Raw genomic sequence first — 25,225 nt, forward strand, 5'->3', positions numbered from 1 at the left:
GTCAGGGGTTGGAATGGAAGCCAGGCTGGAGAGATTAGGTTTCAGCTTGGATGGAAAGAGTGAGATCTCTCCAGAGACGTGTCCCACTGGGAGGAGAGAGCTATACATCCAAAGTACACTGCACCTGTAAGAAGCATCTCCAGTAAAGTGGCTTTGCTATGCTTTACTGTCTAGTCCAATCCGCGCAAGTGAAAAGTGGATGATATAAAAACGGGAACAATTGTTACCTGAGCCCCTTGTAAGATGTGGGGCCCACTTCTAGAATGAGGTCTGTGACTGGCAAGCAGATCAGGGTTGGAAGAACATAGCCTACTGGTCAGAAGAGCCAGAGGGTAGCGAGGATCCTGATGCAAGCACATCGGATGAGTGGTAGCCCATAGACAATCCGAGTGTGAAGACCACAGTAAAGCCTATCCTGGTAGAGACTAAGGACCAAGTTCTGAGTCTGTTGATGTCAATGGGATCTTTACTGTTGATTCCAGTTGGACGGGGATTTAGCCTGAATGGAGTTTTGCTGCTGACATCCCGTTAAGGGGGGAATCTAAGGATGTTTCTCATCTTTAGAACCCTTCTGCTCCCATGTTGCTGAGATGTCTTGTTCCTGCCAGGGTCACAGCATGAGGAATTGATGATGATATAGTGGCTTGATGTCACTTTAGAAGTGATATTATCCCATTGCAAGATCTATGGCATCTTTTAATTGGAGTATTAGCTGCATTGTGCTGGCTAGACGTCCTAGGTGTTCTGCCAGTGTAAATTCCCCTCTCTGTCATTTCTATCAGACCTGGTATTCTTCACTTCCTGCCTACTGAAAAGATCTACTGCTGGCCCTTCCAGGCTGAATTAATTAATCCCACTGGACACCTGGATGCCATGGTGGTGGGCTCCCAGATGCGTGCATGCAGCATTGCTGTTTGCTGTTGAACAGCTGCTGAGTTTCACCTTCATTTCAGCGGTGGGTCCTGTGCCTGTGTAGGGCTCTCTTGGACATGCTCTGCAAATCTAAGTTCTAATGAGGATGATTCCATAAAAAGCTGAGCCCACAGGCCTATCTCCCCATGTAAATGCTTTGTGTTATGGAAGCCAGTCAATCCCATCAGGCTGAGCTAGGCAGACCATGGCTCCCGCTCTCCTCCAGACACTGTATTTCTCAGCAAACTGGTCACCCCCTGAGTTCCTAAAGAGAGGGACACACACAGCCTTGTCCCAGCCACCCCCTCGAGGACCACAAGGCCTGAACCCTCCATCGATCCTGTGGGTGGCAGCTGCCGCTTCTGAGACATGCTGGCACAGCGTCTGGTTGGCTGATGGCTGCTGCTGGGCCCCGCGGCCTGGCTTCAGCTTTCACAGCTTAAACATCTCAGGCAGCGCATGAGTGACTCCAGCAATCAGATGGTTTGTTTAATGTGTATTTAACCTCAAGCCTCCCCAGCGGGGAGCGGTATACCCACCTGAACAGATGGATGCTAATTGGAAAGCAGGCCAGGTTTGCTTAGGAGCAGGTGAGAGAGAGTGTGAGGGCAGGAATGAAAAACTGAGTGGGGAAGAGAATCTGAAAGCGTAGCAAACACAGGATTGTGGGGAGGGGCAAAGGAAGGAGCAGCTACAGGCACTGGAGAGACAGCAGAGAGCAAAGCGGTGTTGTCCTCAGCCATCTAATTAGGATTGCTAAGCCTGAGCCATTATGGCCTAAGTAGTAAGATCAGTTCAGAGGCTACTGAGCTAATGCCTTCTGGCAGGGGTGTTTGACTGCAGAGCCTCAGCCAGCCTGGGCGGAGAGAGTGGCCGTGGCAGGAATCTCTCTGCATCAGTGCCCTTGCTGCTTGTCTCCCCAGGGCAGTGCATGTAAATGAGGTGATGCACTGGGAAAGGGTCGTAATGCAAATGGGAAAGAGGAGAGAGCGTATGTGACAGGGAGGAGAAGGGGGTTCAGAATTACATAGGGGAACCAGGTGGAGCTGAGACAGTCAACCAAAGCAGAAGGCTGTAAATGGTGCTTAGATACCACATGTCTCAGAGCAGGTGTCAGGGTTCCCTCCCCACTCTGAACTCTGGGGTACAGATGTGGGGACCCGCATGAAAGATCCCCCTAAGCTTATTTCTACCAGCTTAGGTTAAAAACTCCCCTATTCCTTGGATTAAGTAACGCTGCCACCACCAAGTGATTTAAACAAACATTTAGGGAGGGCCACTTGGAGCTCTACCTTCCCCAAATATCCCCCCAAGCTCCTACACCCCCGTTCCTGGGGAGGCTTGAGAATAATATCCTCACAGCTTGGTACAGGTGAACACAGACCCAAACCCTTGGATCTTAAAATGATGAAATATCAATCAGGTTCTTAAAAGAAGAATTTTAATTAAAGAAAAGGTAAAAGAATTACCTCTGTAAAATTGGGATGGTAAATACTTTACAGAATAACAAAAGACTCAAGAACATAGAGGATCTCCCCTCTAGGCAAAACCTTAAAGTTATAAATCCAGGGATAAACCTCCCTCTAGACAAGGAAAATCACAAGCCAAAATAAAAGTAATTTAACACATTTCTTCACTAGTAGTTACTAATGGAGTTTGATAGCTTGCTTTCTTGATCTGTCTCCGACAAGCACACAGAACAGACAGACAAAGAACAGACAAAACAAAGCCTTTTCCCCCTCCCCAGATTTGAAAGTATCTTGTCCCCTTCTTGGTCCTTTTGGTCAGGTGCCAGCTAGGTTACCTGAGCTTCTTAACCCTTTGCAGGTAAAAGGATTTTGTGTCCCTGGCCAGGAGGGATTTTATAGTACTGTATACAGAAAGGTGGTTACCCTTCCCTTTATATTTATGACAGCAGGTATCTTGGTAGCTCAAGCTGAGCTGGACCAGGGCTGATCAGCGCAGGAATGGGGAACCTCGCAGCTGATGCAGGTTATTGAGCACACATCACTTTTCCCTATGAGCCAGTGACAGCAGAGTATCGTGCTGCTGGCCCTCCTGGGGGGCGGGAGACAGTCAAGTCCAATAGGTAGATCACCAAGCTGGGAATCCGGGGAGTTGGCTGCTGTTCCCAGCTCTCCCGTTGTCCTGCTGGATGACCTTAGCAAGTCCCTTCCCCTCTCTGGTGGGGTCTACCCTAATGCTGTTGGGCAAATTCTTCCCCTCTTGCTCTAGTTCTGGGGCATTATTACCAGTAGCACCAGCACGAGTGCTGGTGATCATCAACTACCACGGCGTTACCTACCATGTCATCTAGCCCTGCTGCTATGCAATACGGTGCTAATCCCCCTGCTTCCCCCCCCCCCCCCCCCCCCGTGGCCTGTCATTATCACTCCCACTGTTTCTAGCACCCCTGGAGCAGGGCAGATCCTCCAGTGGCTGGGAGAAAATCTGAGAAAGACCTTGCTGTGACCAGCCCTCGTTCTCTCCCTCTGAGTAATGGATGTAGTAATGCTCAGCCACCTTTGAGATCGACGGAAGGGAAGAGCTGCAGGGAAGCCGTGGTTCGTTACCATTCCCTAGGTCAATGATTCTTGAATCAGTCTGGGGGAAACCTGCATAGGGTTAGTGCTTCATTAGGGATGGGGCAGACACCTCCAATCAGTGGCTCGCCAGCTAGCTCGCAGCAGTAGTCATCCGATCTGAGATGCAGACAATGTGGTTTGGAAAAGCAGCATGCAGGCTGCATTATAGCGTGGGCACTGTGGACTGGCAGCAGGGTCTGGAGTCAGGCTATGCTATGGTGGATGAAGGGGCAGAGCGGGTTCTGAAGCCAAGGCTGCCCAGTGGCATGAATCTCTCAGGACATTCATGCTTTCAGTAGGCCAGTTGCACCTGCCCACAGCTCAGCTTGGGGCCGGAGCAGCAGTTGCAACTTTTGGACACTAGTGGTCGCTGTGGAGCTTAGCTTCCGGCAGTCTGTCTGTATGGCTGTCTTTGTGCTTGCTGCCCCTGCTGGAACCAGCTGTGGATGGCACAGCAGCTGCGGCAGAGGCAGCAGCTGCCTCAGTGGCCCAGCCGGCAGGGATGGAAGGTGAGTGGGGGCTCGGTACTATGTTTAGCTTTGCAAAGAGAAGGTGAAGGGGTGACTGTCACAGTCTAAGAGTACCTACATGAGGAACAGATATTTGCTAATAGGCTCTTCCGTCTGGCTGAGAAAAGTCTAACATGATCCAACGTCTGGAAGTTGAAACAAGACCAATTCAGACTGAAAATAAGGTGTAAATTTTTGACAGTGAGGGTAATTAGCCGTTGGAACAATTTATCATTGTTTTCCTAAAAACTTTGCTCTAGGAATTTTTGTGGGGCAGGGCTCTGGCCTGTGCTATGCAGGAGGGCAGACTAGCTGATCACAGTGCTCCCTTATGGCCTCAGAATCTGGGAATCTCTAATAACCCTCTGCCCGCCACAGAGATCCCCATGGCCCTGCCTCCCAACCAGTCTGCAGACCCCCTTCCTCACACCCCCAGACCAATTCCCTGATGCCCTCTAGAGAAACCTCCTGCAAACCCTAGAGACCCTCTAACCTCCAGCTAGATCCCAGACCCGCTACTTCACAGATTTCAGAGTAACAGCCGTGTTAGTCTGTATCCGCAAAAAGAAGAACAGGAGTACTTGTGGCACCTTAGAGACTAACAAATTTATTAGAGCATAAGCTTTCGTGGACTACAGCCCACTTCTTCGGATGCATATAGAATGGAACATATATTGAGGAGATATCCCCATCAGAGTTCTTCTCCCCAGCCAGTCACTAGTCCCCCTCAGAGACTGCCTGCCCCTCAGAGACCCCACCACAGATCCTATCCCTGAGAGAGACCCCAGTCAAACCCCTTCTGCCCAGCCAGGCACTAGTCCTTGAGAGACCCACTGACTCCTCCCACAATACCCCCAGAGATACCCCGGCTCCCAAAAGAGATCACCAGCTGGACCCCTCACCGCAGCCCTCCAGAGACCCCTCCACCAGCTACCAATCCCCATCCTACCACTCCCAGACACCTTGGCACCCCATCTCCCACAGCACCAGTTACTCCCACCTACCTAACCCATTGGACAATCTCAGACACACACCAGTACCCTTAGCCGCCCACCCACCTCCCTGTCCTGCCAGGCTCAGTGCTGTTGTGCTCTGTGCAGCACCATCTCCATCCCCACCACTGCTCGGGAAGGGGTGTTTTGACTATAAACTGAAGTGTATGGGTCGACGTGAATTATTTTCAGACATGCAGACAAGTTCATTTAATACTTTGCATCAAATGTCACCCATGAAGCTGTACCAAACTTGGCAACTGTGTGACTTGGTCTGATCCTTCTCCATGTCATATCCTTCAGGGCTCTGAGCAGGGCTGGTGATCTCGCTGGGTGCCGATGATTTAGCCAGGGACAACGGTGCTAATTGTTGTATCTTCAATAAACGTGGTATATTGCCTTTTCCCCAAAAAAAATCCTGTGTAATTATAAGCATAACAAGGGAACAGTGATTTTTCCTGGTTAGCCTGCGTGCCCTGAATGGGCTGCAAGAGAAGGGAAGGAAGAGACACTCCCTCCACTGCCACGGCTTCCCTCCACCCCACTTGGGCAGATGGGGCACTCTCCCTTGTGTTGATATTTAACAGAGGGGAGCTCAGCCTTGCACTTCTCCCACCTCATTACCCTGCTGGAGGCAGCAGAGCACGCTCACCTGCTGTCCTTGGCACAGAGGCGACTGCACACGCCTGGGCCGTAGACAGCCCCTCCCCCAGCAGCGGCAACCTGAGTGCCATTGTCGTGGGATGGCAGAAGCTTTCATGCCTTCCCCTTGCTGTTCAGCGCCACTCAACCAGACTTGCATTAGCTTGACAAGCTGGACGGGTGCTGCCAGCATGGAGAGAAAAGAGACAGAGTCCTCAGGTCACTGTCAGAGATGGGGACGAGCCGCACAGCGCACGCTGTGTGTGTATCGTGATTCCCAGTGACTGGCATCACCGTCTGTCCCTTCCCAATCCAGGGCCAGGTTGTTCCATAGCCCCATGCCACGCCTCTCCTTTCTTCCCAGGGCTAGGGCTTTGTTTCCTCATCATAGTTGGATGAAATGTCTTCAGGGATTCCTGATCATTTGAGGAAATCTCTGACTCATATTCTGGGTGTTGGAGTAGAAAGCCATGCTGTGTCCTCTCTCCCATCGATCTCCCAGTCTCTCTCTGGCTTTGTCGCCTCCCATTTCCATCCTGAGCATTTAGGGAGAATCTTCCTTACTTTTGTAAGTGGCATGTCTGCAATTATTTTGTCATTATTTATTTGTATTACTGTAGTGCCTAGGTGCCCTAGGCATGCTCCAGAACCCCAGTGGGCCAGGTGCTGTACAAACACAGAACACAAAGTCCCGGCCGCAGACTGCACCATCTAAGTGTAAGGGGAAAGACAACAGATGGATACAGACAGAGGGATGCAATAAGAAACTATTCATCTGTATGAGAGGCAGTGGTCTCAGCACACGAGCAGCCTCACTGGTGTCAAGTTTTTTGTAGGCTTCATGCCAGAAGAGAGTTTTAATGTGTTGCTAATATATCAGTACTGGGTGGGGGTCTCTAGCAGCTTGGCTTGGTTCCGGGTCTGAGCTGTTCTTGTTTTAGATGCTGATCTGGTGTCCAGGGTGTGTTTTGGTTTTGAGTGGGATTATGTTTGCTCTGCTGGTCGTGGGGTTAGAATTGTCAAGTGCGGACAGTAATGATATACAGAAGTGGATCATGTTTCCACATTCAATTCTAGCTCCTCCTGGGGCTCACTCCCATGTTGGCTGACTACCATCGTAAAGATGACTATAGAGTGCCTGAGAAACATGCCCTCAAGTCTCATGGTGATGGGCATATGATAGATAACTGGAGAATAAAGATTTCCTGTCACTTTTTATCACTTTTTATCTGTGTGACCTTAACTCTGCCCTGTCACGTGGGCCTCCTACAGTATGGTCTTTAATTACATGATCACACGCTAGTTCTCAAATAACCCAACAGAATATTGTGCTGTTTCTTCTGCAGTGTCAGAGAAGCCCCCCTTCCCCTTCCATCTTGTGTTGCATTGTGGGGTTGAGGCTTCAGGTTCTTGTCTGGAGGTGACACTGGCTCCAATCAGAGTTACTAATGGTCTCCAGAAACAGAATCCTGCTGGAACGCTATCCCGCAGCACAGAGGGAGGGACAAGTCACCTCTCTACTAGCTTTCCCAGTGCTGCATGTCTGTGTACTGGCCTGAGAGACGGAGAGCACTTTGTGTTGGATTTTGGAGAGCTTGCTCATCTCTCTAAGCTCTGCTGCCCTGCACTGCCTGCTTGTATCACCTCCTCCTCCTCCTCTTCCTCCGGAGCTGGGCCATCACATGTCAAAGGCGAATTTAGCTTTTCAGAGGAGCCACTGGAAGATAAAATGAATAACAAAGCACCTTCTGGATGACTGTTGTTAGTCACACTCACTTCTGATTAAAGATCATTAAACATGAAATTAGCTCATTTGTGTTACGGGTCTCCCAGGGGTTCAGTTAATTATGAAGTGCAGATGGCCGCGAACTGGGGCAGCTCTGGAAAGGGGGCAGAGCTGTGTGGGAGCTGGGAGGGATGCAGAGAAGGAGCTGGGAAGGCAACGGAATAGAAATTAGTTTTTTTCCCCATCCTTGTTGTTGTAAACCCCTCAGCATTTCACAACAAATCACAGATAATTAATAAGTACATTCCCTTAATGACTAGGCTTTTTAATAGCAGAAATTGGAAGATGCTGTGTCAATTCTTTCTTCCCCCCCTTTCCGTTTTTTTTTTTTTCCTTATCGCGCTAATGAGAGTTGCTGAGACTGCTGTGCAATGGGTGATGCTGAAACCCACTTCCTAATCCCAGCCCCTGCCAATATGCCAGGCTGACTCCTTGGCTGCCCTGCTATCCCAGCCTGAATTGTTGGCTGTGCCAGTCTGCCATAGAGGGCCCTCAACCAGTGCCAGCTGACTGACTCCCGTTCAGTTGTGCATTGCCCCATAGCTGAGACCCACCATTGCACCAGGGCACGTGCTGTTTAATGGAAGGCTGGAAGCATGGTGCTCTGGGTTGGCAGCAGTGGGAGCCTGCATTCCAGAAGCACAAGGTACCATTGCTGTCTCCTGGGAGTTAAAGCTATTGTCAAAACAATTCATACTGTGAGCTGTTAAGATAGAGATCCCTCAAGTCCCCGGACAGGCACGGGAGAGAGAGAGGGCAGAGCCCCATGGTGCACGATGCGGGAGGTGAGGGGACAGAAACATGGCTAGAGAAAAGTCCCGGGGTGTGATTACAGCTTGAGTAGCGATACCCAAGCTAGCTTTTATCTAGCTAGCTTGAGTCCCAGGGCAGTGAGCTAGCCCAGCGAATAGTTCCCCAGGGCTCTGGGCAAGCTAAGCCATGCTGAAACACACGCTGCTGCAGCTTGGCTGCTCTGGGACCTGAGCTAGCTAGATTAAAGCTAGCTCGGGTACATCCCACCCCGTGGTTACAGTGCAGACATACCCTGAACAGCAGTGTCAGTGCACCCTGGGAGCAAACCGCAGCTGTAGCACCTTCTCCTACTAGATAGTTAGCACCTTCCCTGAGCACGCAGGCTCCACCATAACATGCTGCACTAGTGCTGGGCAGTACTGTTGGCTGCCGTTGCCTGTGGTGGGGACAGCAGCAGTGCCCCCCAGCAGAGCTCAGTGCCTCTGTTGCACCAGAACACATCAGAGCAGTGTCCCAGCACCTGCAGGGCACAGGGACCTTCTCTTTAGCCCAGCTCAGCCCAAGAGAACCTGGAAGATGCTCTTTGCTGCTGCTGGCACACTGTGGGCAGAAGAGCCGCAGGACAGCCAGGAGGGCAGGTCTGGCCCAGGAAATGGGGACCGCATGGAGTGGGAGGGGGCAGGAGATGGAGGGAATGAAACAGAAGTGGGAACAATTAGGAGCACTCCAGTTTGGGTGCCTGGCACTGGGCTGGGCAGGAGCATGTATTGCCCAGGGAGGTTTGGGGAGCAGGTACGTGTAGGTGGAATAGAGGTGCTAAAGGAGTGCCTCTCTCAGGTTGGGTTCACAACACTCTGACGTCATGAGTACAGATAGCTACATGCTACACCATGGGGATGGCGGGGGAGTTCATACCGTTGTTCAACTGACTGTCAAGCCACCTTGTTACAAGCACGGGGCCGTGGCAGATCTGCAGACAGCCAGGGCCTGTGACTGACAGCTTAGTTGTAGTGCAGCATCTTCAAACAAAGAGAGCATTTCTACTGCTACAGCAGGCGTGGCCCTTTCATGGCACCACAGCCTCCCCTGTTCAGCTCAGCACCCATCTACACTATAGATTCCACCATTGCTGTGCAGCCAGGCCATCCTCCATCCCAGTCACAACACAGCTCCGCTATGTAGACTAGGACCTGCCCACGTTGGAACCTTGTCCCAACTCCTGCTGGCTCTGTGCACATGCCCAAGGCTTTGCCTCAATTCAGAAATGCAGTTGCATTAACAAGCGTATTTCACTCTTAATAGCCTGTTTGGTGCTTGGCCTCTGTGCTCAGACTGACAACAAAGGGTGATTTTGGGAAGATGGACTCTGGCCCGCCAGGAACATGCACCTGGGTGTGTTGGTCTGTGTACACCTGCGGTGCCAGCTAAGGTTGGGTGTGGGGAGGGTTATTTTGAAGAGGTATTCTTGCCAGCTTCCCCCTCCGCCCCCCTTGTGCTGGCTCCATGCAGTGCAGCTCTGACGTACACCTGTGTAATTAGCAGCAGATGCCCCAGATGCCAGCCAGGCTGCTGTTTGTCATTCTCTTCCATCGCAATGACAGGCGAGTCCCATGCGGGGCTAAATTGATCATGTGCTGCAGAGAAGCTAAAAGTAGCACTGAGGCTCCCAAGGAGTCCGCTGCCTTCAGCTTAAACAGGTGGGAAAATGTGCCTTTCATCTCCACTGCCTGACTGAACTGCTGGGAAGCCTGAGGGGGACGACTTGGGGCTTTGGGGCCAGCACAGTGGGACATCTGGACAGGAGGAGACAGCACAGCAAGGGGTAGAGGGAAGAGAGTGCATTAAATGGAATTGCCATGTGACGGCCGCTCAGAATCACTGTAGGCAGGGGGCTTTGAGGGGGAATTCGTTGCAGGCTGACAGGGCCAGCTGTGAAATCGGGATGGCCCTCGCAAGTCTCCTGTGCGGTGGCATCTTCACAATGCGGCATCAGCGCGGTGCATTGTCATCTCAGTTACAAACCCCCAGGAGTGACTCCCAGGGTATGGCTCAGCCCTTTACCCCATGTCGTCACTGGATTGCCTCAATTGTGTCACAGCACCTAGGGCGCGGGAGGGAGGTAATGGGCTAAGCCCTTGAATGTCAGGAAACATCTAACTCTTCAACCTTAGCTCTGCCCCCTTGTGTGTGTGCCTCATTAGGTTACAGCCTGTAATGGCACACTCATAGTGTAACATACTGTGTTCTCCCCAACTTTAAATATATATGTGCCATGCCTTGTCTTCCCTTGTTGCACAAACCTCCCCGATGGGCCCAGAGACTGGTAATGATTTAGGGGCCTCATCCAGCCCAAGAGGAAAGCTAGGAGCAGTACAATTAGGAACATTGTGACCAAAACTCTTTACAGCTTTCGTTACGGCATTTGCAACACCGCTGGTGTTCAGATATGGATCCTGGAGAGTTGATTTGACTGGTGAAATGCCAAGGTACCCAGGGATGTTAGTGAAAGCTTATAGTCCTGTTGCTATAAATAATTTACCTTTTTTTCTAATAGCTATGTATTTTCTGGAAGGGGGTATGTGTGCACGCCCACCAATCAATTTCACTCATGTGAATGGGTGCGTCCTGTTGTATCATGCCTGGATAGGTAGGGGGCGCCTGGTCTTTTGCACATTTCCCAGTTTTGTTTGCTACCTGATGCAAAGATTCTTACAGCCTCTTTAGATCAGGTCTTGTGGCGAGGCTGCATTGCACGGCTTCCAATTGCTGAGGGATTAACACATCACAAAAGGCACAGAGGCGGTCAATAGGAGATTATAACACCCCAGACAATCAAGGAAATATTAAAGTGTAGCTCAAGATTATGACAGGGGAAATGTTTGCATCATACAAAGCAGGGACTTCGGCACGCCGCCTCCATAAGACACATGAGCAGTTCCCCAGGAGAGATTCTGAGACATTTGGAAAGGGAATAAATTAGAAAATAGTGTGTCATAAATAAGAAGAAATGAACCCTCACACCCAGGAGCCGGGCCCCAAAATTCAGACTGAATTAAATGTACTATAATCCTTCATTTTAGAAGCACCAGGAAAATAATCCATTAAGCAAGGCACTGCTCTGACTCTGGAGCGTTCAGTACCACCCAGTGGTGCTTAGCGAATGGGAAGGGAATGCTGTTACCATTGCAGGTTGGAAGCAGGGAGTAGGAGAGGTGTTTAATAACAAGGGAAGGGAGAGAAAGCTGGAGCTTATTTTTGTAGGGGGCATGAATTGGGAGAGGGCATTCCAACCCTTCATTGTCCCCCATAGGAGTCCTACCCATGGCTGTGTTACTAAGCCAGTGACCCATGAGAAAGCATCATTCCGAATAAGTCTGTTAAGTTGGGATCCAAGGGCTTTGAATCCAAAGCAGAGTTTTGCTCTGTTAGCATCAAATAGTCTCATTCTACCCTATCAGAAGCAATTTTTCAGCAATTAGAAAGGCAGTGGTGGGGTTCAGCATTTGTCTCTGCCTGGGTTAGGCGTAATGATTTCGCTCGATCACCAGCACTCGCTCCCATCTCTAGAGACACTTTAGAGCTAGATTGGGCAAAGCACTAGAAAATATTCTGTGGGGAGAAAATAACTTATTCTCAGCTCCTGCAAAATAGATAAATTAACTGGACAAGACTTCCCCTCCATGCCTCTTTTTGGGGAACCCACTAAAATCAGTGGCCAAGCTTTTTTCAAAATGGGGTGACTCAGGGTATGTTCTTAACTCCACATTCAGCCATTCTTGGTCTATGGGATCTGGCAATAGAACAAACTCCACGGGGAGGTTAGGTCAGTGGTTCTCAAACTTTTTTTTTTGCAGACCACTTGAAAATTGCTGATGGTCTCGGCGGACCACTTAATGATCTTTCCAAATGTTGTTTGTACCATTAGCTAACTATTGTAAAGTGCTTGGGATAAAAGCACTATATAAAAAAAACCTTAATAATTAACATTTTTTTGTTCTACAAATAAAAGCACACAACTCATATTTTAATATCAGTAGTCTTACCTTTCTAATGTGATGGATGGCACTCTCTCCCCCGCCACGGCAGCCCCCGAGCTGAGGCTGGGAAGAAGGGGAGGTCTTTCCCCAGCAGCCGCAGCCCTGGAGCTGGGGAAAGTCGCTTCTTTCTCTGGCCGCCGCAGCCCGGCATGTCCCAAATTCCCCCGACCCCCTCTTCTCACCCCACTGCCCCCTCCCACCTACTCCCTATTCCCACCAAGGCCACCACCTCATCTTACATGTGCATCTTCTCCAGGGTCCAGGCACCTAATTAGTGGAGCCACACCTGCATGGGTGGCCCTTCATTCTCTCGTGTGTGGCCGCCAAGGGGTTCTCAAACTGGGGGTTGGGACCTCTCGGGGTCGTGAGGTCATTACATGGGGGGTCATGAGTTGTCAACCTCCACCCCAAACCCCGCTTGCCTCCAGCATTTATAATGGTGTTAAATATATTTAAAAGGGTGTTTCATTTATTAGGGGGGTCGCACTCAGAGGCTTGCGATGCGAAAGGGATCACCAGTAAAAAATTTTGAGGGAAATATCCGCGGACCACTTGAATGGAGCTCGCGGACCACCACAGTTTGAGAACTTCTGGGTTAGGTGAATCCAGAGTCCGACGGTCGTCCGGAGATGCTGTGAAACCTTCCTCTTTGCAAAAGTCTTTCCACTATAGCAAGGTTTACACTCACCATACTGACCACCCCACCTACACAACCCTCACCTCCCACCCCCCAAAATTAAAAATAAACACAAATTTTTAAAAATCTGAAATAACTAATCAAACAAAAATACCCCAAGAAGAGTTTTGACCCCGAAAAAAGAGAGAGACAGAGACCTCATGAAGTCCACAAGAGCTTTTACTACTGCTTTCTGTTGTATGTGGAAGGAGCCCAGAGAGTACGGTGACAGATGGCAGGATAAAACCCCTAAGAGGCGGTAACGCCTAGGAGCCCTAATCATGGACCAGGACCTCAGTGTGCAAGGAGCTGTATAAACACAGAGACAGTTTCAGACCCCATCGCCCAGACAGATCATTAACCCCTTCCTTCCCTGACCCAGTGTGGGTTTGTCCGCTCCATCACTTTCAGGATGGGGCAGGCCCAGAGAGCGAGTAAGTTATTAGTCATTGTGTGTTGCGTGAGCTGGAGAAGCCCTTTGTGGTACCCCCTGCACCTCTTGCCTTGCCTCTTTCCTGACAGGGCTGGCTCCAGGCATCAGCCCAGCAAGCAGGTGCTTGGGGTGGCTAACGGAGAGGGGCAGCATGTCCGGCTCTTCTGCGGCAATTCGGCGGCGGATCCTTCACTCCCTCTGGGAGCGAAGGACCCGCCGCCGAATTGCCGCCGAAGACTGAAGCAGCAGCGATAGAGCAGATCGCGATCGCGGTGGCTTTTTTTTTTTTTCTTTTTCTTTTTGCTGCTTGGGGCGGCAAAAATCCTGGAGCCGGCCCTGTTTCCTGAGTATGGATCCTGAGTCCCATGGTTGGGATCTCAGCTCCATGAGTTTTCTGCTGCCTCTGCCCATACGAGCATGGGCACAGTGAGGTCCAAACCCAACCATCTCTTTCCAGATCTCTAGTGTTGGACTAGATTGTTGCAAATGCACTGGGGAACCATTGTGGGATATGGATCCCTGGGAGTCAGGCTTCTCCTGACTGAACACTCTGATCCGTGCAGAGGAAGGTACATGTGATGGTCAATGTCACAGATTAGCTTATTCCTTACGTGTTGTGTTCCTTTCTAACCAGCTGCCAGACGTCTCCCCATTGATTGTTCTTTCACTCTATGCCTATGTAATTTGCCCAGATCTCTTTAAGCTTGAGCATGCTGTCAGCTTGGGTCTTAACGATCCAGAGAAGAAACAGGAAAGCGCTTTAGCTGAGCAGATTTTTGTCTAAGGATAACTCCAAAGAAGGGTTAGTATCTCTCTGCTCCTTGCATACGTTCCTAGTGAGATCAGCATGACAGAGGTGATAATACCGACGGCATCACAGGGAGTTGAATTAACTCACCAGATGCAAACTCTTGGCCAATAACAAAATCCATCTGTGCAAAGGAAGCAGCTCCAGGGGATATGTAACAGGTGCTAAGCAACTGATCTGGCTGGGATAGTTTGTGTCCTAAGGGACCCGTGTCTCAGGTGTGCAGCCAAGTGGCTATGGCTGTAGCATAGGGACAGCTATGAAGTCTTAGGAAGACATGAGTTGGTTACAGTGGTGGTGATGTAGCCAAGAAGAGTTGTTGTCAGCTGAGAAACATTACCTATCAGACTGGAAGGGAAGGGTGGAGGGAGAGGGATGGGAGAAGAGATTTTGTAGCCATGTAGGTGCATTTCATTCCTAAGGATATGTCTATACTGCAGTCACAGAGTGTGAATGCAGCTCGAGCTGACGTACCCAAATTAGCTTTAATCGAGCTAGGTTGGGTCCCGGAGCAGTGAAGCTGCGACCGCCTGGGCTAGCTCTGCAAGTAATTACCTAGGATTCCAGGTGGGTTTATACAGCCCCTCTGAAGCCCATGCTGCCACAGCTTCGCTGTTGTGAGACCTGAGCTAGCTAGATTAAAGCTACAAGCTGCAGTGACACCCTGTGATTGCAGTACTGACATACCCTATGAGGCAGACAGACAATTTTTCAGTGTTTTTTATGCATGGATGAGTTAAAGACAAAACAGCAATGCACCCTGAAAAGTGTGAGGTATGTGAACTAAGAGTGTGGGCCAAGGGGAACCTGGCTTGTAGGCTTGCTGTGGATTTCTCTCTCAATGATCACAAGTTTGCACAGCCGGCATTTCACTCTTCCCATTGCATGAGCACTGAACCAGTGCCCTGGCGTGATGCTACAGGACAGGGTGTTACACAGATTGCCTCCTCCTACCTATAGCCTTGGCCCCTTTAGTCGCTGAAGATCTCAAACCACATCATTACATTCTGCCTTCCTGAATTCCCCCTTCACTTTCTGTTGATGTTTGACCTTCTTTTTCACTTCCTGTCCTAAACTGCTGTGCATTGTTGGCCTTGTCTGAAAGCTTCCAGGTTCCACCCTAGAGGCAGGTGCAATGGAGGAAGTAGCTCCTGTTTAGTATATGCAAAGCTTGTAAATGCTCGACATTGGCCAAGATTTTCCAAAGTGACTCGTGATTTGGGGCGACCCACTGGAGACACCTTACAGAAAGCTGTTTTTCAGAAAGCACCAAGCATCCACCCTCTGCAAACCAGGCCTCTTTAAGATGTCTCAAATTGGACCCCCCCCCCCAAATCACTGGTCACTTTGAACATTTTGGCCACTGTGTATACCAAAATTGCTATGATGAAAACAACATCTTTACAGAAAACCATGTTTTTGTTTATAGTCAGTGGGTGACTCTTAGCTTTGTCCATATCCAGACAGCCCCTAGGACTGACCGCACCATACGTTAATCTTGGGGTGCTGGTCTGGTCACCTGATTTATTACACCCCTTCCTGTGCAATGAAGTAAGGTCTATAGCTTTGGTCTTGGTTGTCATATTCTATCTGCAGTATTATACTGCCCGAGCCCGGCCCTTGCTGCTGGGAGACACAAGGGGAAGTGGAGCAGTGTTGACTGTGCATGTTTCCAGGGCCATCTTGCTAGCACAGAGCCAGCTGGTGTGCTGTGCCCTGGGCTAATGTACACTGTGCACCATGGCATAGCTCACTGGGAACTGAGTACACATGCCAGCCGGCCTGCTTGGGGCAGCATGCGTCTCTCCACAGGGTTTAGTGCATGTTCGGTAGGAATCGTGTTCTGCTGCTGCATGGCTACCCTGGGTGATTCAGAGGCTCCATATACCCTCTGGGCTCCCATCAAACCTGAGGGGGCAGGATTTGGCCCACCGCTTTATGGAACCATGCCAGTCTATGAGCCCCTTAGCGATGGCCACGAGGTGTCTTTCACACGCCCATCACTGTTGCTATTCTCCGTCAGAGGCTCCCCTTGCTTAGCCTCCCTCTCTTGCCCTGTGGTGGAGAGCCCGCCTATGGCCTTTGGGGAGGCAGGAATCACTCCAATGCCATTATCAGTAACAAACACTCCCCATCAGCAGCAGCTCCCTTCCCTTTGAGTTCTGGCTGGTCCTTACCGGCAATGCAGGCTTATGAGACCAGGCTACTTCCAGGGCTTGTTCCCCTAGCCCAGCGCGCCAATTATCAGACTCCTGGGTCCCTGCAGCAGCTGCTGGCACTCTCGCTGCTCCACACTGCCAGAGACCCAAAGGGGCACTGTGCATCCAGCCCCCTGTGCCAGTCGCCACATCTTCTTCACAGGAGGCTTGCAACAGGCCATCGGGACAGAATTTCTTGCCATCCCTCTCTCTAACTAGTTTCTCCTGCTTGCTCAACCCCTGCTGCCAATCAGAGACTCAGGGGGTGGGGGTGAGGGCACAGGCTCACAGCACTGTGGCTGGTTTGTGGGGTTTCACACCTCTCCATCCTGAAATCCCTAACTGGCTGCAGACAAGTTGTTCCCCACACCGGCTCTTGCCTACAACTTCCCTGTGGAACAGAACAACAGGCCAGTGTACACACATTTGGTAGTTGACCCCTTCAGCCGTGTCTGCACACCTGTATAGCCATGTCCCTGAGCTTGGCCTGAGCCCGTTTGCTGAGCTGGGCCCGTGGCAATGCAGTGAACTGAGATCCTTGCAGGTTCCTTGCCTGAGCTGCTGTTCTCAGCACGGATCGTTTTTCCCTTTAAATAATAATAGGAATAATAATAAAATCCCATCAGCACTGACACAGCTCCAGGAGAGAAAGCTGTCTTTGTGTAGCGGCTGATTGAATGGCAGCCATGTTAGCACTGAGCGCACTGCCACTGCTGCTGTATTCCTGCATCCAGAATAGTCTCCCTCTGCCCTTTAATTACCCCTTTGGATGGAATATAAAATTCTATTTTGACAGTATTACTGCTCTCTGAATTGCCTTTCTCTTTATGAATTTTATCAGCTGCCGCATGTCCTAGCACGCGGGATGAGGAATCAGAGCAGACCTTTCTGCATAAATGGTTTCTAAATACCCCAAATTAATTACATGGATTTCTCCAAGGGAATGGTGAAGCTGCTTTTTATTTTTCAGGCTGTTTGTTTGCTTCTGCTGCTGCTGGGGGTGAAGGGGAGGGCGGGGCTCATGGCATTTCCAGCCTTCCCCCAACACCACCACGACCACCTCTGATAACAGAGAAGCATTGTGATCATCTAGTACAGGGGTTCTCAAACTGTGATTCGCAGTCCACTGGTGGTCCGTGAGCTCCATTCAGGTGGTCCACATATAGTTCCCTCTAAGGTGAGCGCCTGGGTAGCCACACACAAGAGAATGAAGGGCCACCCACCTAATCAGTGGAGGGGATGGGGGGAATTTGGGACTTGCAGGGGTGCAGCGGCTAGAGAAAGAGGAGACTTTTCCCAGCTCCAGGGCTGCAGCTCCCGAGGAGAGATGGCCCTCCTTAGAATCATAGAATCATAGAATCAGCTCTGTGGCTGGGGAGAGACCTCCCTCCTTCCCAGCCCCAGCTTAGGGACTGCCGCAGTGGGGTTGAGAGGGCACATCCATCACATTAGAAAGTTAAGACTAGTGATTAAAATATGAGTTGTGTGCTTTTATATGTAGAACAAAAAACATTAATTATTATTAAGGGTTTTTTTTATATAGCACTTTTATCCAAAGTACTTTACAGTAGTTAGCTAACGGTACAAACAATGTTTGGAAAGATTATTAAGTGGTCCACCGAGACCCTCAGCAATTTTCAAGTGATCCGCAGAAAAAAAAGTTTGAGAATCACTGATCTAGTCTGATCTCCTACAAGATAGAATCATAAAATATCAGGGTTGGAAGGGACCTCAGGAGATCATCTAGTCCAAACCCCTGCTCAAAGCAGGACCAATCCTCAACTAAATCATCGCAGCCAGGGCTTCGTCAATCCTGACCTTAAAAACCTCTAAGGAAGAAGATTCCACTACCTCCCTAGGTAACCCATTCCAGTGCTTCACCATCCTCTTAGTGAAAAAGATTTTCCTAATATCCAACCTAAACCTCCCCCACTGCAACTTGAAACCGTTACTCCCTGTTCTGTCATCTGCTACCACTGAGAACAGTCTAGATCCATCCTCTTTGGAACCCCCTTTCAGGTAGTTGAAAGCAGCTATCAAATCCCCCCTCATTCTTCTCTTCTGCAGATTAAACAATCCCAGTTTCCTCAGTCTTTCCTTATAAGTCCTGTGTTCCAGCCCCCTAATCATTTTTGTTGCCCTTCGCTGGACTCCTTCCAATTTTTCCATATCCTTCTTGTAGTGTAGGGCCCAAAACTGGACATAGTACTCCTCACCTATGCCAAATAGAGGGGAATGATCACGTCCCTCAATCTGCTGGCAATGCCCCTACTTATACAGCCCAAAATGCCATTAGGTTTCTTGGCAACAAGGGCACACTGTTGACTCATATCCAGCTTCTCGTCCACTGTAACCCGTAGGTCCTTTTCTGCAGAACTGCTGCCTAGCCATTTGGTCCCTAGTCTGTAGCAGTACATGGGATTCTTCCATCCTAAGTACAGGACTCTGCACTTGTCCTTGTTGAACCTCATCAGGTTTCTTTTGGTCCAATCCTCTCATTTGTCTAGGTCCCTCTCTATCCTATACCTACCCTCCAGCATATCTACCACTCCTCCCAGTTTAGTATCATCTGCAAATTTGCTGAGAATGCAGTTGAGTTGTCATCCTCCAGATCATTAATGAAGATGTTGAACAAAACCGGCCCCAGGACCGACCCTTGGGGCACTCCACTTGATACCGGCTGCCAACTAGACATGGAGCCATTGATCACTACCCGTTGAGCCCGACCATCTAGCCAGCTTTCTATCCACCTTACAGTCCATTCATCCAGCCCATACTTCTTTAACTTGCTGGCAAGAATACTGTGGGAGACTGTATCAAAAGCTTTGCTAAAGTCAAGGAATAACACATCCACTTCTTTCCCCCCATCCACATACCCAGTTATCTCCTCATAGAAGGCAATTAGGTTAGTCAGACATGACTTGCCCTTGGTGAATCCATGCTGACTGTTCCTGATCACTTTCCTCTCCTCTAAGTGCTTCAAAATTGATTCCTTGAGGACCTGCTCCATGATTTTTCCAGGGACTGAGGTGAGGCTGACTGGCCTGTAGTTCCCCGGATCCTCCTTCTTCCCTTTTTTAAAGATGGGCACTACATTAGCCTTTTTCCAGTCATCCGAGATCTCCCCTGATTGCCATGAGTTTTCAAAGATAATGGCCAATGGCTCTGCAATCACATCCGCCAACTCCTTTAGCACCCTTGGATGCAGCGCATCCGGCCCCATGGATTTGGGCTCATCCAGCTTTTCTAAATAGTCCTGAACCACTTCTTTCTCCACAGAGGGCTGGTCACCTTCTCCCCATACTGTGCTGCCCAGTGCAGCAGTCTGGGAACTGACCTTGTTCGTGAAGACAGAGGCAAAAAAAGCATTGAGTACATTAGCTTTTTCCACATCCTCTGTTACTAGGTTGCCTCCCTCATTCAGTAAGGGGCCCACACTTTCCTTGACTTTCTTCTTGTTGCTAACATACCTGAAGAAACCCTTCTTGTTACTCTTAACATCTCTTGCTAGCTGCAACTCTAAGTGTGATTGGCCTTCCTGATTTCACTCCTGCATGCCTGAGCAATATTTTTATACTCCTCCCTGGTGTGGGGGAAAATTAAGCTAGCCCTATACTATACTATACTATACTATACTATACTATACTATACTATACTATACTATACTATAGGCTTTCCTGCTTGGCCTGGACCCACCCAGCTTTCCTGCTTGGCCTGGACCCACCCAGCGGCTAACAGGCCCAAGCCTGAACCAAGCTAAGTGTTGTGCTTCCTAACAGTAATAGTCAAGGGTATGACCAGAGGAGGGAGGGAGGCCGGGGAGAAGAGGGATAAGAAGCCCCAGCAACAGAAATAATAGGGTGTGTGCCTATGACTGTTAAAATATAATAACCGCTTGTGTGATGCAATAAGCATAAAGCAATCAGCTAAAATGACTAATCATGCCTCCCCTTACCCCTTTTGTGTAACCATGCCTTCCCCTACTCCAATTGCGTAAGCACCCCATTATGTAACTGCACCCTGCCTGGAACATCCGTGTAATGGGCACCCCATATAAGGCAAAGAAATGACATTGTCGGAAACCACCAAGAAGCCCTTAACTCAATTTGCACCCAGTTCTGGAAAGATTGCAAAAGAGTGCCAGAAAGTACAGAAAGACCCTAACTCTCCTATTCCTAATATGGTTATCATTATTGGAACAGCGTGTAATCTGTTTATGGTTTGTAACTTTAAAAAGGCTTTGCGTGCTTGTATCGGGGGAGCAGTATCTGGCTGCTACCCCCAACGCGTTGGTATGTATTAAATAAACGGGCCTCAGGCTTGAGTCTCTGATCAAAATGATGTGTGGGTGACTTTTTCCACAACACTGGTCATTTGTCCAATCTTCCACTTCTTGTAAGCTTCTTTTTTGTGTTTAAGATCAGCAAGGATTTCACTGTTAAGCCAAGCTGGTCGCCTGCCATATTTACTGCATCCGAAGAAGTGAGGTTTTTACTCACGAAAGCTTATGCCCAAATAAATCTGTTAGTCTTTAAGGTGCCACCAGACTCTTTGTTGTTTTTGTAGATACAGACTAACACGGCTACCCCCTGATACTTGCCATATTTACTGTTCTTTCTACACATTGGGATGGTTTGTTCCTGCAACCTCAATAAGATTCTTTAAAATACAGCCAGGTCTCCTGGATTCCTTTGCCCCTCATGTTATTCTCCCAGGGGATCCCGCCTATCAGTTCCCTGAGGGAGTCAAAGTCTGCTTTTCTGAAGTCCAGGGTCCATACACTGCTGCGCTCCTTTCTTCCTTGCGTCTCTTTACTCTCTATAGATTACTCCCAATGATTCCTGCAGATGGCTCACTAACTTGTGGTTGATGTAAAGTAACGTTCTTTGGGGCTGTGACATCACAGCCTCTTCTTGGACAAGGCACTGTGATGTCACCAAGCCCCCCCCCCCCATGATGATGCATCATGATATCACCAAGCAAGAGAGATGATGATCAGTGACATCACAACCTCACTGTGATGATGCACTTAGATGCCACTGAGGTTGTGATGGTCAGGCAGGAGGAGAGGTGGTAGGCCGTGATGTCATAACCCCCACTCTGACATCATCAAGGGGGAGATGGTGAAGCAAGTGCTACAATTAACACCGACTCTTAGAAACAGAAAGAAATAAAGTGCAAGGGGATGGAGGAAGGGGAAGCTGGACCCATCTGATGGTCACTGCGATGGCTCAGTCATGGGGTTTGTTTTAAAGCTCCCATTTTTCTCTTGGGAACCTCCTTCTGAGCCTTGTTTCCAGGAACCTGGCCAGTGGGGAGGCAGGGGACTGAACAGCCTCTGCGAGCGTTTGGGGTGGCGTGGGCCTGCCAGCCAGGGCTGTGCATAGCACTAACCGGAGCTTTTACCTTTTCTTTGCAGGAGGAGGATATTGAATACTACGACTCCAAGGCAGACACGGAATATGTGAGTATAATCCCTGCATCCTCCAATAGTCACAGGTAGGGGGTGGGCCTGGGCTGACGCTCTACTCTGCCTGACCCACTCTGATACAATGCATGGAACCTGCTCCTGTGGCAGCTATTGGCAGGAGCAGGACCTTTTACATGGCAAACTTATCCCAGACAGGGGAACAGGACCTAGTTCACTCGGGTTCGTATCAATACAGGGTGTTTGACTGCTAGGTCTGGGAACTCATGGCAAGTTCCTAGTTTTAACAGCTGGACTCATTGTGTGGCAGGGGCAGGAGCACTGGCTGTGGGAGAACTGCCAGCTTCTCCAGTCCCAACCTCTCCCAGCAGGGGGTGCTGTAGGGAATGGGATAGGTGTCAACGTGAATAGGGGTCAACGTTATGACTTTGCTGAGGAACTTTTTAGATTTTAATGCTGAAATCTAACAAATTGCTAATTTGATGTGTGTGATATTAGAATGGAATCTAATAGGAGAACCTCTTTTTATCGAGTCCAGGGGGCAATAGCTTACCAACTTAACACTAGGTTCTTCTTAGGTCAACTTTTAACTTGAACAGTATTTCTCAAATCAGGACACTGGGTTATTCTTCACCAAACAGCAATTTATTACTTCACCTTGAACCACATTAGTATACAACCAACAGTTCACCAATCAAGTGTAGACAGAACCAATGTTCCAGTTATGTTCTACACACCCCAATACAGTCTTACAAGCAGTTGTCACAGAGTAGGGTTGAGGCTCAGCAGTTTTACCAAGGAACAATGCAAATTACTAAGATTTTTTATCACATTTGCTTAGGATCATCAGTTCTTTAGTACCTAACAAATTTATCACCCTTCTAACATTTCTCCAAGGAGTCAGAATATACCTGTCTGTAAGGCACTTTTAAGAGTGTGCTCCCTGCTATATGAATGGATTGGGGATGAGGGACAAGTTTAGAATATCAAAAGCAATTACTTGAAGTTACGGTTCAAATCTCTCTTAGGCCAGTTTGCTTGGGTTTATAAAGGAGCTCATACATAGACCATGAGTTAAAATCTAAAATATGGTTATTTGATGTCTCACTGGAGAGTCTAGACCAGGGGTCTCAAACACGCGGCCCGCGGGCCGCATGTGGCCTGCGGGGTGATTTTCTGCGGCCCACGAGCCCCTCACAGCCCCCCCGCTCTCCCCCAGTGTTTACCAGAGCGGCGGCCGGACGTGCACCGGGAGCAGGGCAGGCTCCCTGCCTGCCTGGCTGGCCTGCCCTGCGCAGCTCCGGGAAGAGGCTAGAACGTGGGGAAGGGGGGGCGGAGGGGCTGTTTGTGACTGTTACTTCAGGCAGCGCCCCCAGCAGCTCCAATTGGCTGGGAACGGGGATCCGCGGCCAATGGGAGCTGCTGGAGGCAGTGCCTCAAGCAACAGAAACACACAGCCCCTCCGCCCCCCCTTCCCCATGTTTCAGCCTCTTGCGGGGGCAGGGAGACAGGCAGGCAGTCAGGGAACCTGTCCTGCCCCGGGTACGCGCCAGGCCAGATGCTGCCCCCCGAACTCTTCCTGCAGCCGAACCCCCTGCCCTGAGCCCCCTGCCGCACCCTGCACCACTCCTGCACCCCTGACCCTTTGCCTCACCCCTCACCCCTCCTGCATCCCAACCCACTGCCATACCCTGCACCCCTCCTGCACCCTGACCCCTGCCCTGAGCCCCCTGCCGCACCCTGCACCCTGACCCCTGCCATACCCTGCACCCCTCCTGCACCCCGACCCCCTGCCTCACCCCGCACCCCTCCTGCATCCCAACCCACTGCCCTCAGCCCCATGCCGCACCCCTCCTGTGCCCCGACCCCCTGCCATACCCCGCACCCCTCCTGCACCCTGAACCCCTGCCCTGAGCCCCCTGCCGCACCCTGCACCCTGACCCCTTGCTGTACCCCTCACCCCTCCTGCACCCCACATCCCAACTCCCTGCCTTGAGCCCCCACCATACCCCACACCCCTCCTGCACCCCCTGGGGGTAGGGAGGGAGCAGAGTTGGGTTGGAGATTTTGGGGAAGGGGTTGGAATGGGGGCAGGGAAGGGGTGTGAAGAGGCGGGGCAGGGGCGGGGCCTCATGGAAGGGGTGGAGTGGGGGTGGGGGGGGAGGTGTCAGCAATGTGGCCCTTGGGCCAATGTACTAGTCCTCATGTGGCCCTCATGGTCATTTGAGTTTGAGACCCCTGGTCTAGACTGAACAAGGTACCCTTCAGTTATTTATGTATACATAAAGGAGGAATACAATCTTTGACATGAAATCTCACCACTTTTTCATATTTGGTTAACCCTGCGTTGTCGGGAGAGTCCGTTCCACGTGGCTGGTCCAGGAGTCTGCTGCAATGCAGGGATTCAGTCAAGTCTGGGGTCCCCCATGGTGACCTCAGATTTATATACCCTAAATCCTGGGCTCATTGCAGGGGAGCATCATTGGATTTCCATTGGCCCGTTGCCACATTAGTGCTCAGATTTCACCCCTTTCAGTTTCTCTGCTGCTTCTGTTGGTATCAAGTAGATGGCGCGGGTGAATAATAAATTTCTTCAATTCTTATCGGAGGCTTTTTAGTTCTATTCAGCTCAAGGATTTAAGTTCAGTATTAGCCCATGTTGTTAATTGAAATTTCCCCCTTTTTAAGCAATTTCTTTTAATAATTCCAAGTTATACTGTGGTTAGGTGATTATATCTTTCCACCTTTCTTTTTGTGCCTATGACCCCTAGAATGCAGCAGTCATTTACTAAGGAAACAAACAAAATCCATTCTAAGCCTTTACATTTGGTGGATACAGGCTTTGATTTTATATGAGCATTTCACATTATTTAGGGCTTGCAATAGAACAAGAGATATTATCCATCTATAAAGAGCGAGTTTACCTGATTCACAGAACAGATAAACGTGCAGCTTCTAATTCAGAGTGAAAAACGTATTGATAGGACAAAACAGATTATCCATGGTATATTTGATTTATTAGGAAAACAAACGTATAGTTGATAATTTGGGGTGAGAACATGTGGATTGAGTTTCTTAGGGTAACAGCCAGTTTGCCCTATTTGACCTTCAGTCTCACAGCCAGTTATGCATAGTTTGTTTAATTTGCAGCTTCCTCATCCATCTTTGGATCAACTATCAGGGCACTTCTACAGTGGCAATGTTACAGCGCTGGCAGTTAGAGCGCTGCTCAGAGAACACTGAAAGGAAACCGCTGTTGTGCGTTCACAATGTCAGCTGCCTGTGCAATAATGTGTTCACACTTGCGGCACTTGCAGTGGTATTTGGAGCAACTATCCCACAGAGCACCTCTTTCTCTTCTGCCGCCAAGATTTGTGGGAAGGCGGAGGGGGTTGCGTGGCATCCTGGATCCTGTCCCAATTGCATTGCTTTGCATCCCAGAAATCCCTGTGCTTCCATCCACATT

At 49.8% G+C, this 25,225-nt stretch overlaps 1 protein-coding gene across 2 annotated transcripts in view; it reads left to right on the top strand.

The window, feature by feature from the left end:
* Positions 1-25,225, top strand: part of CACNA2D2 (calcium voltage-gated channel auxiliary subunit alpha2delta 2) — a 597,809-nt gene that overhangs the window by 370,555 nt on the left and 202,029 nt on the right. For both annotated transcript variants that reach the window (XM_054035873.1, XM_054035874.1), the window contains exon 5: positions 21,751-21,795. In XM_054035873.1, coding sequence (XP_053891848.1) covers positions 21,751-21,795 — 45 coding nt within the window. The remainder of the gene's footprint in view (positions 1-21,750; positions 21,796-25,225) is intronic.

This window comes from Malaclemys terrapin, chromosome 7 (assembly GCF_027887155.1).
Source record: "Malaclemys terrapin pileata isolate rMalTer1 chromosome 7, rMalTer1.hap1, whole genome shotgun sequence".
In the NCBI taxonomy this organism is placed as follows: domain Eukaryota; kingdom Metazoa; phylum Chordata; order Testudines; family Emydidae; genus Malaclemys; species Malaclemys terrapin.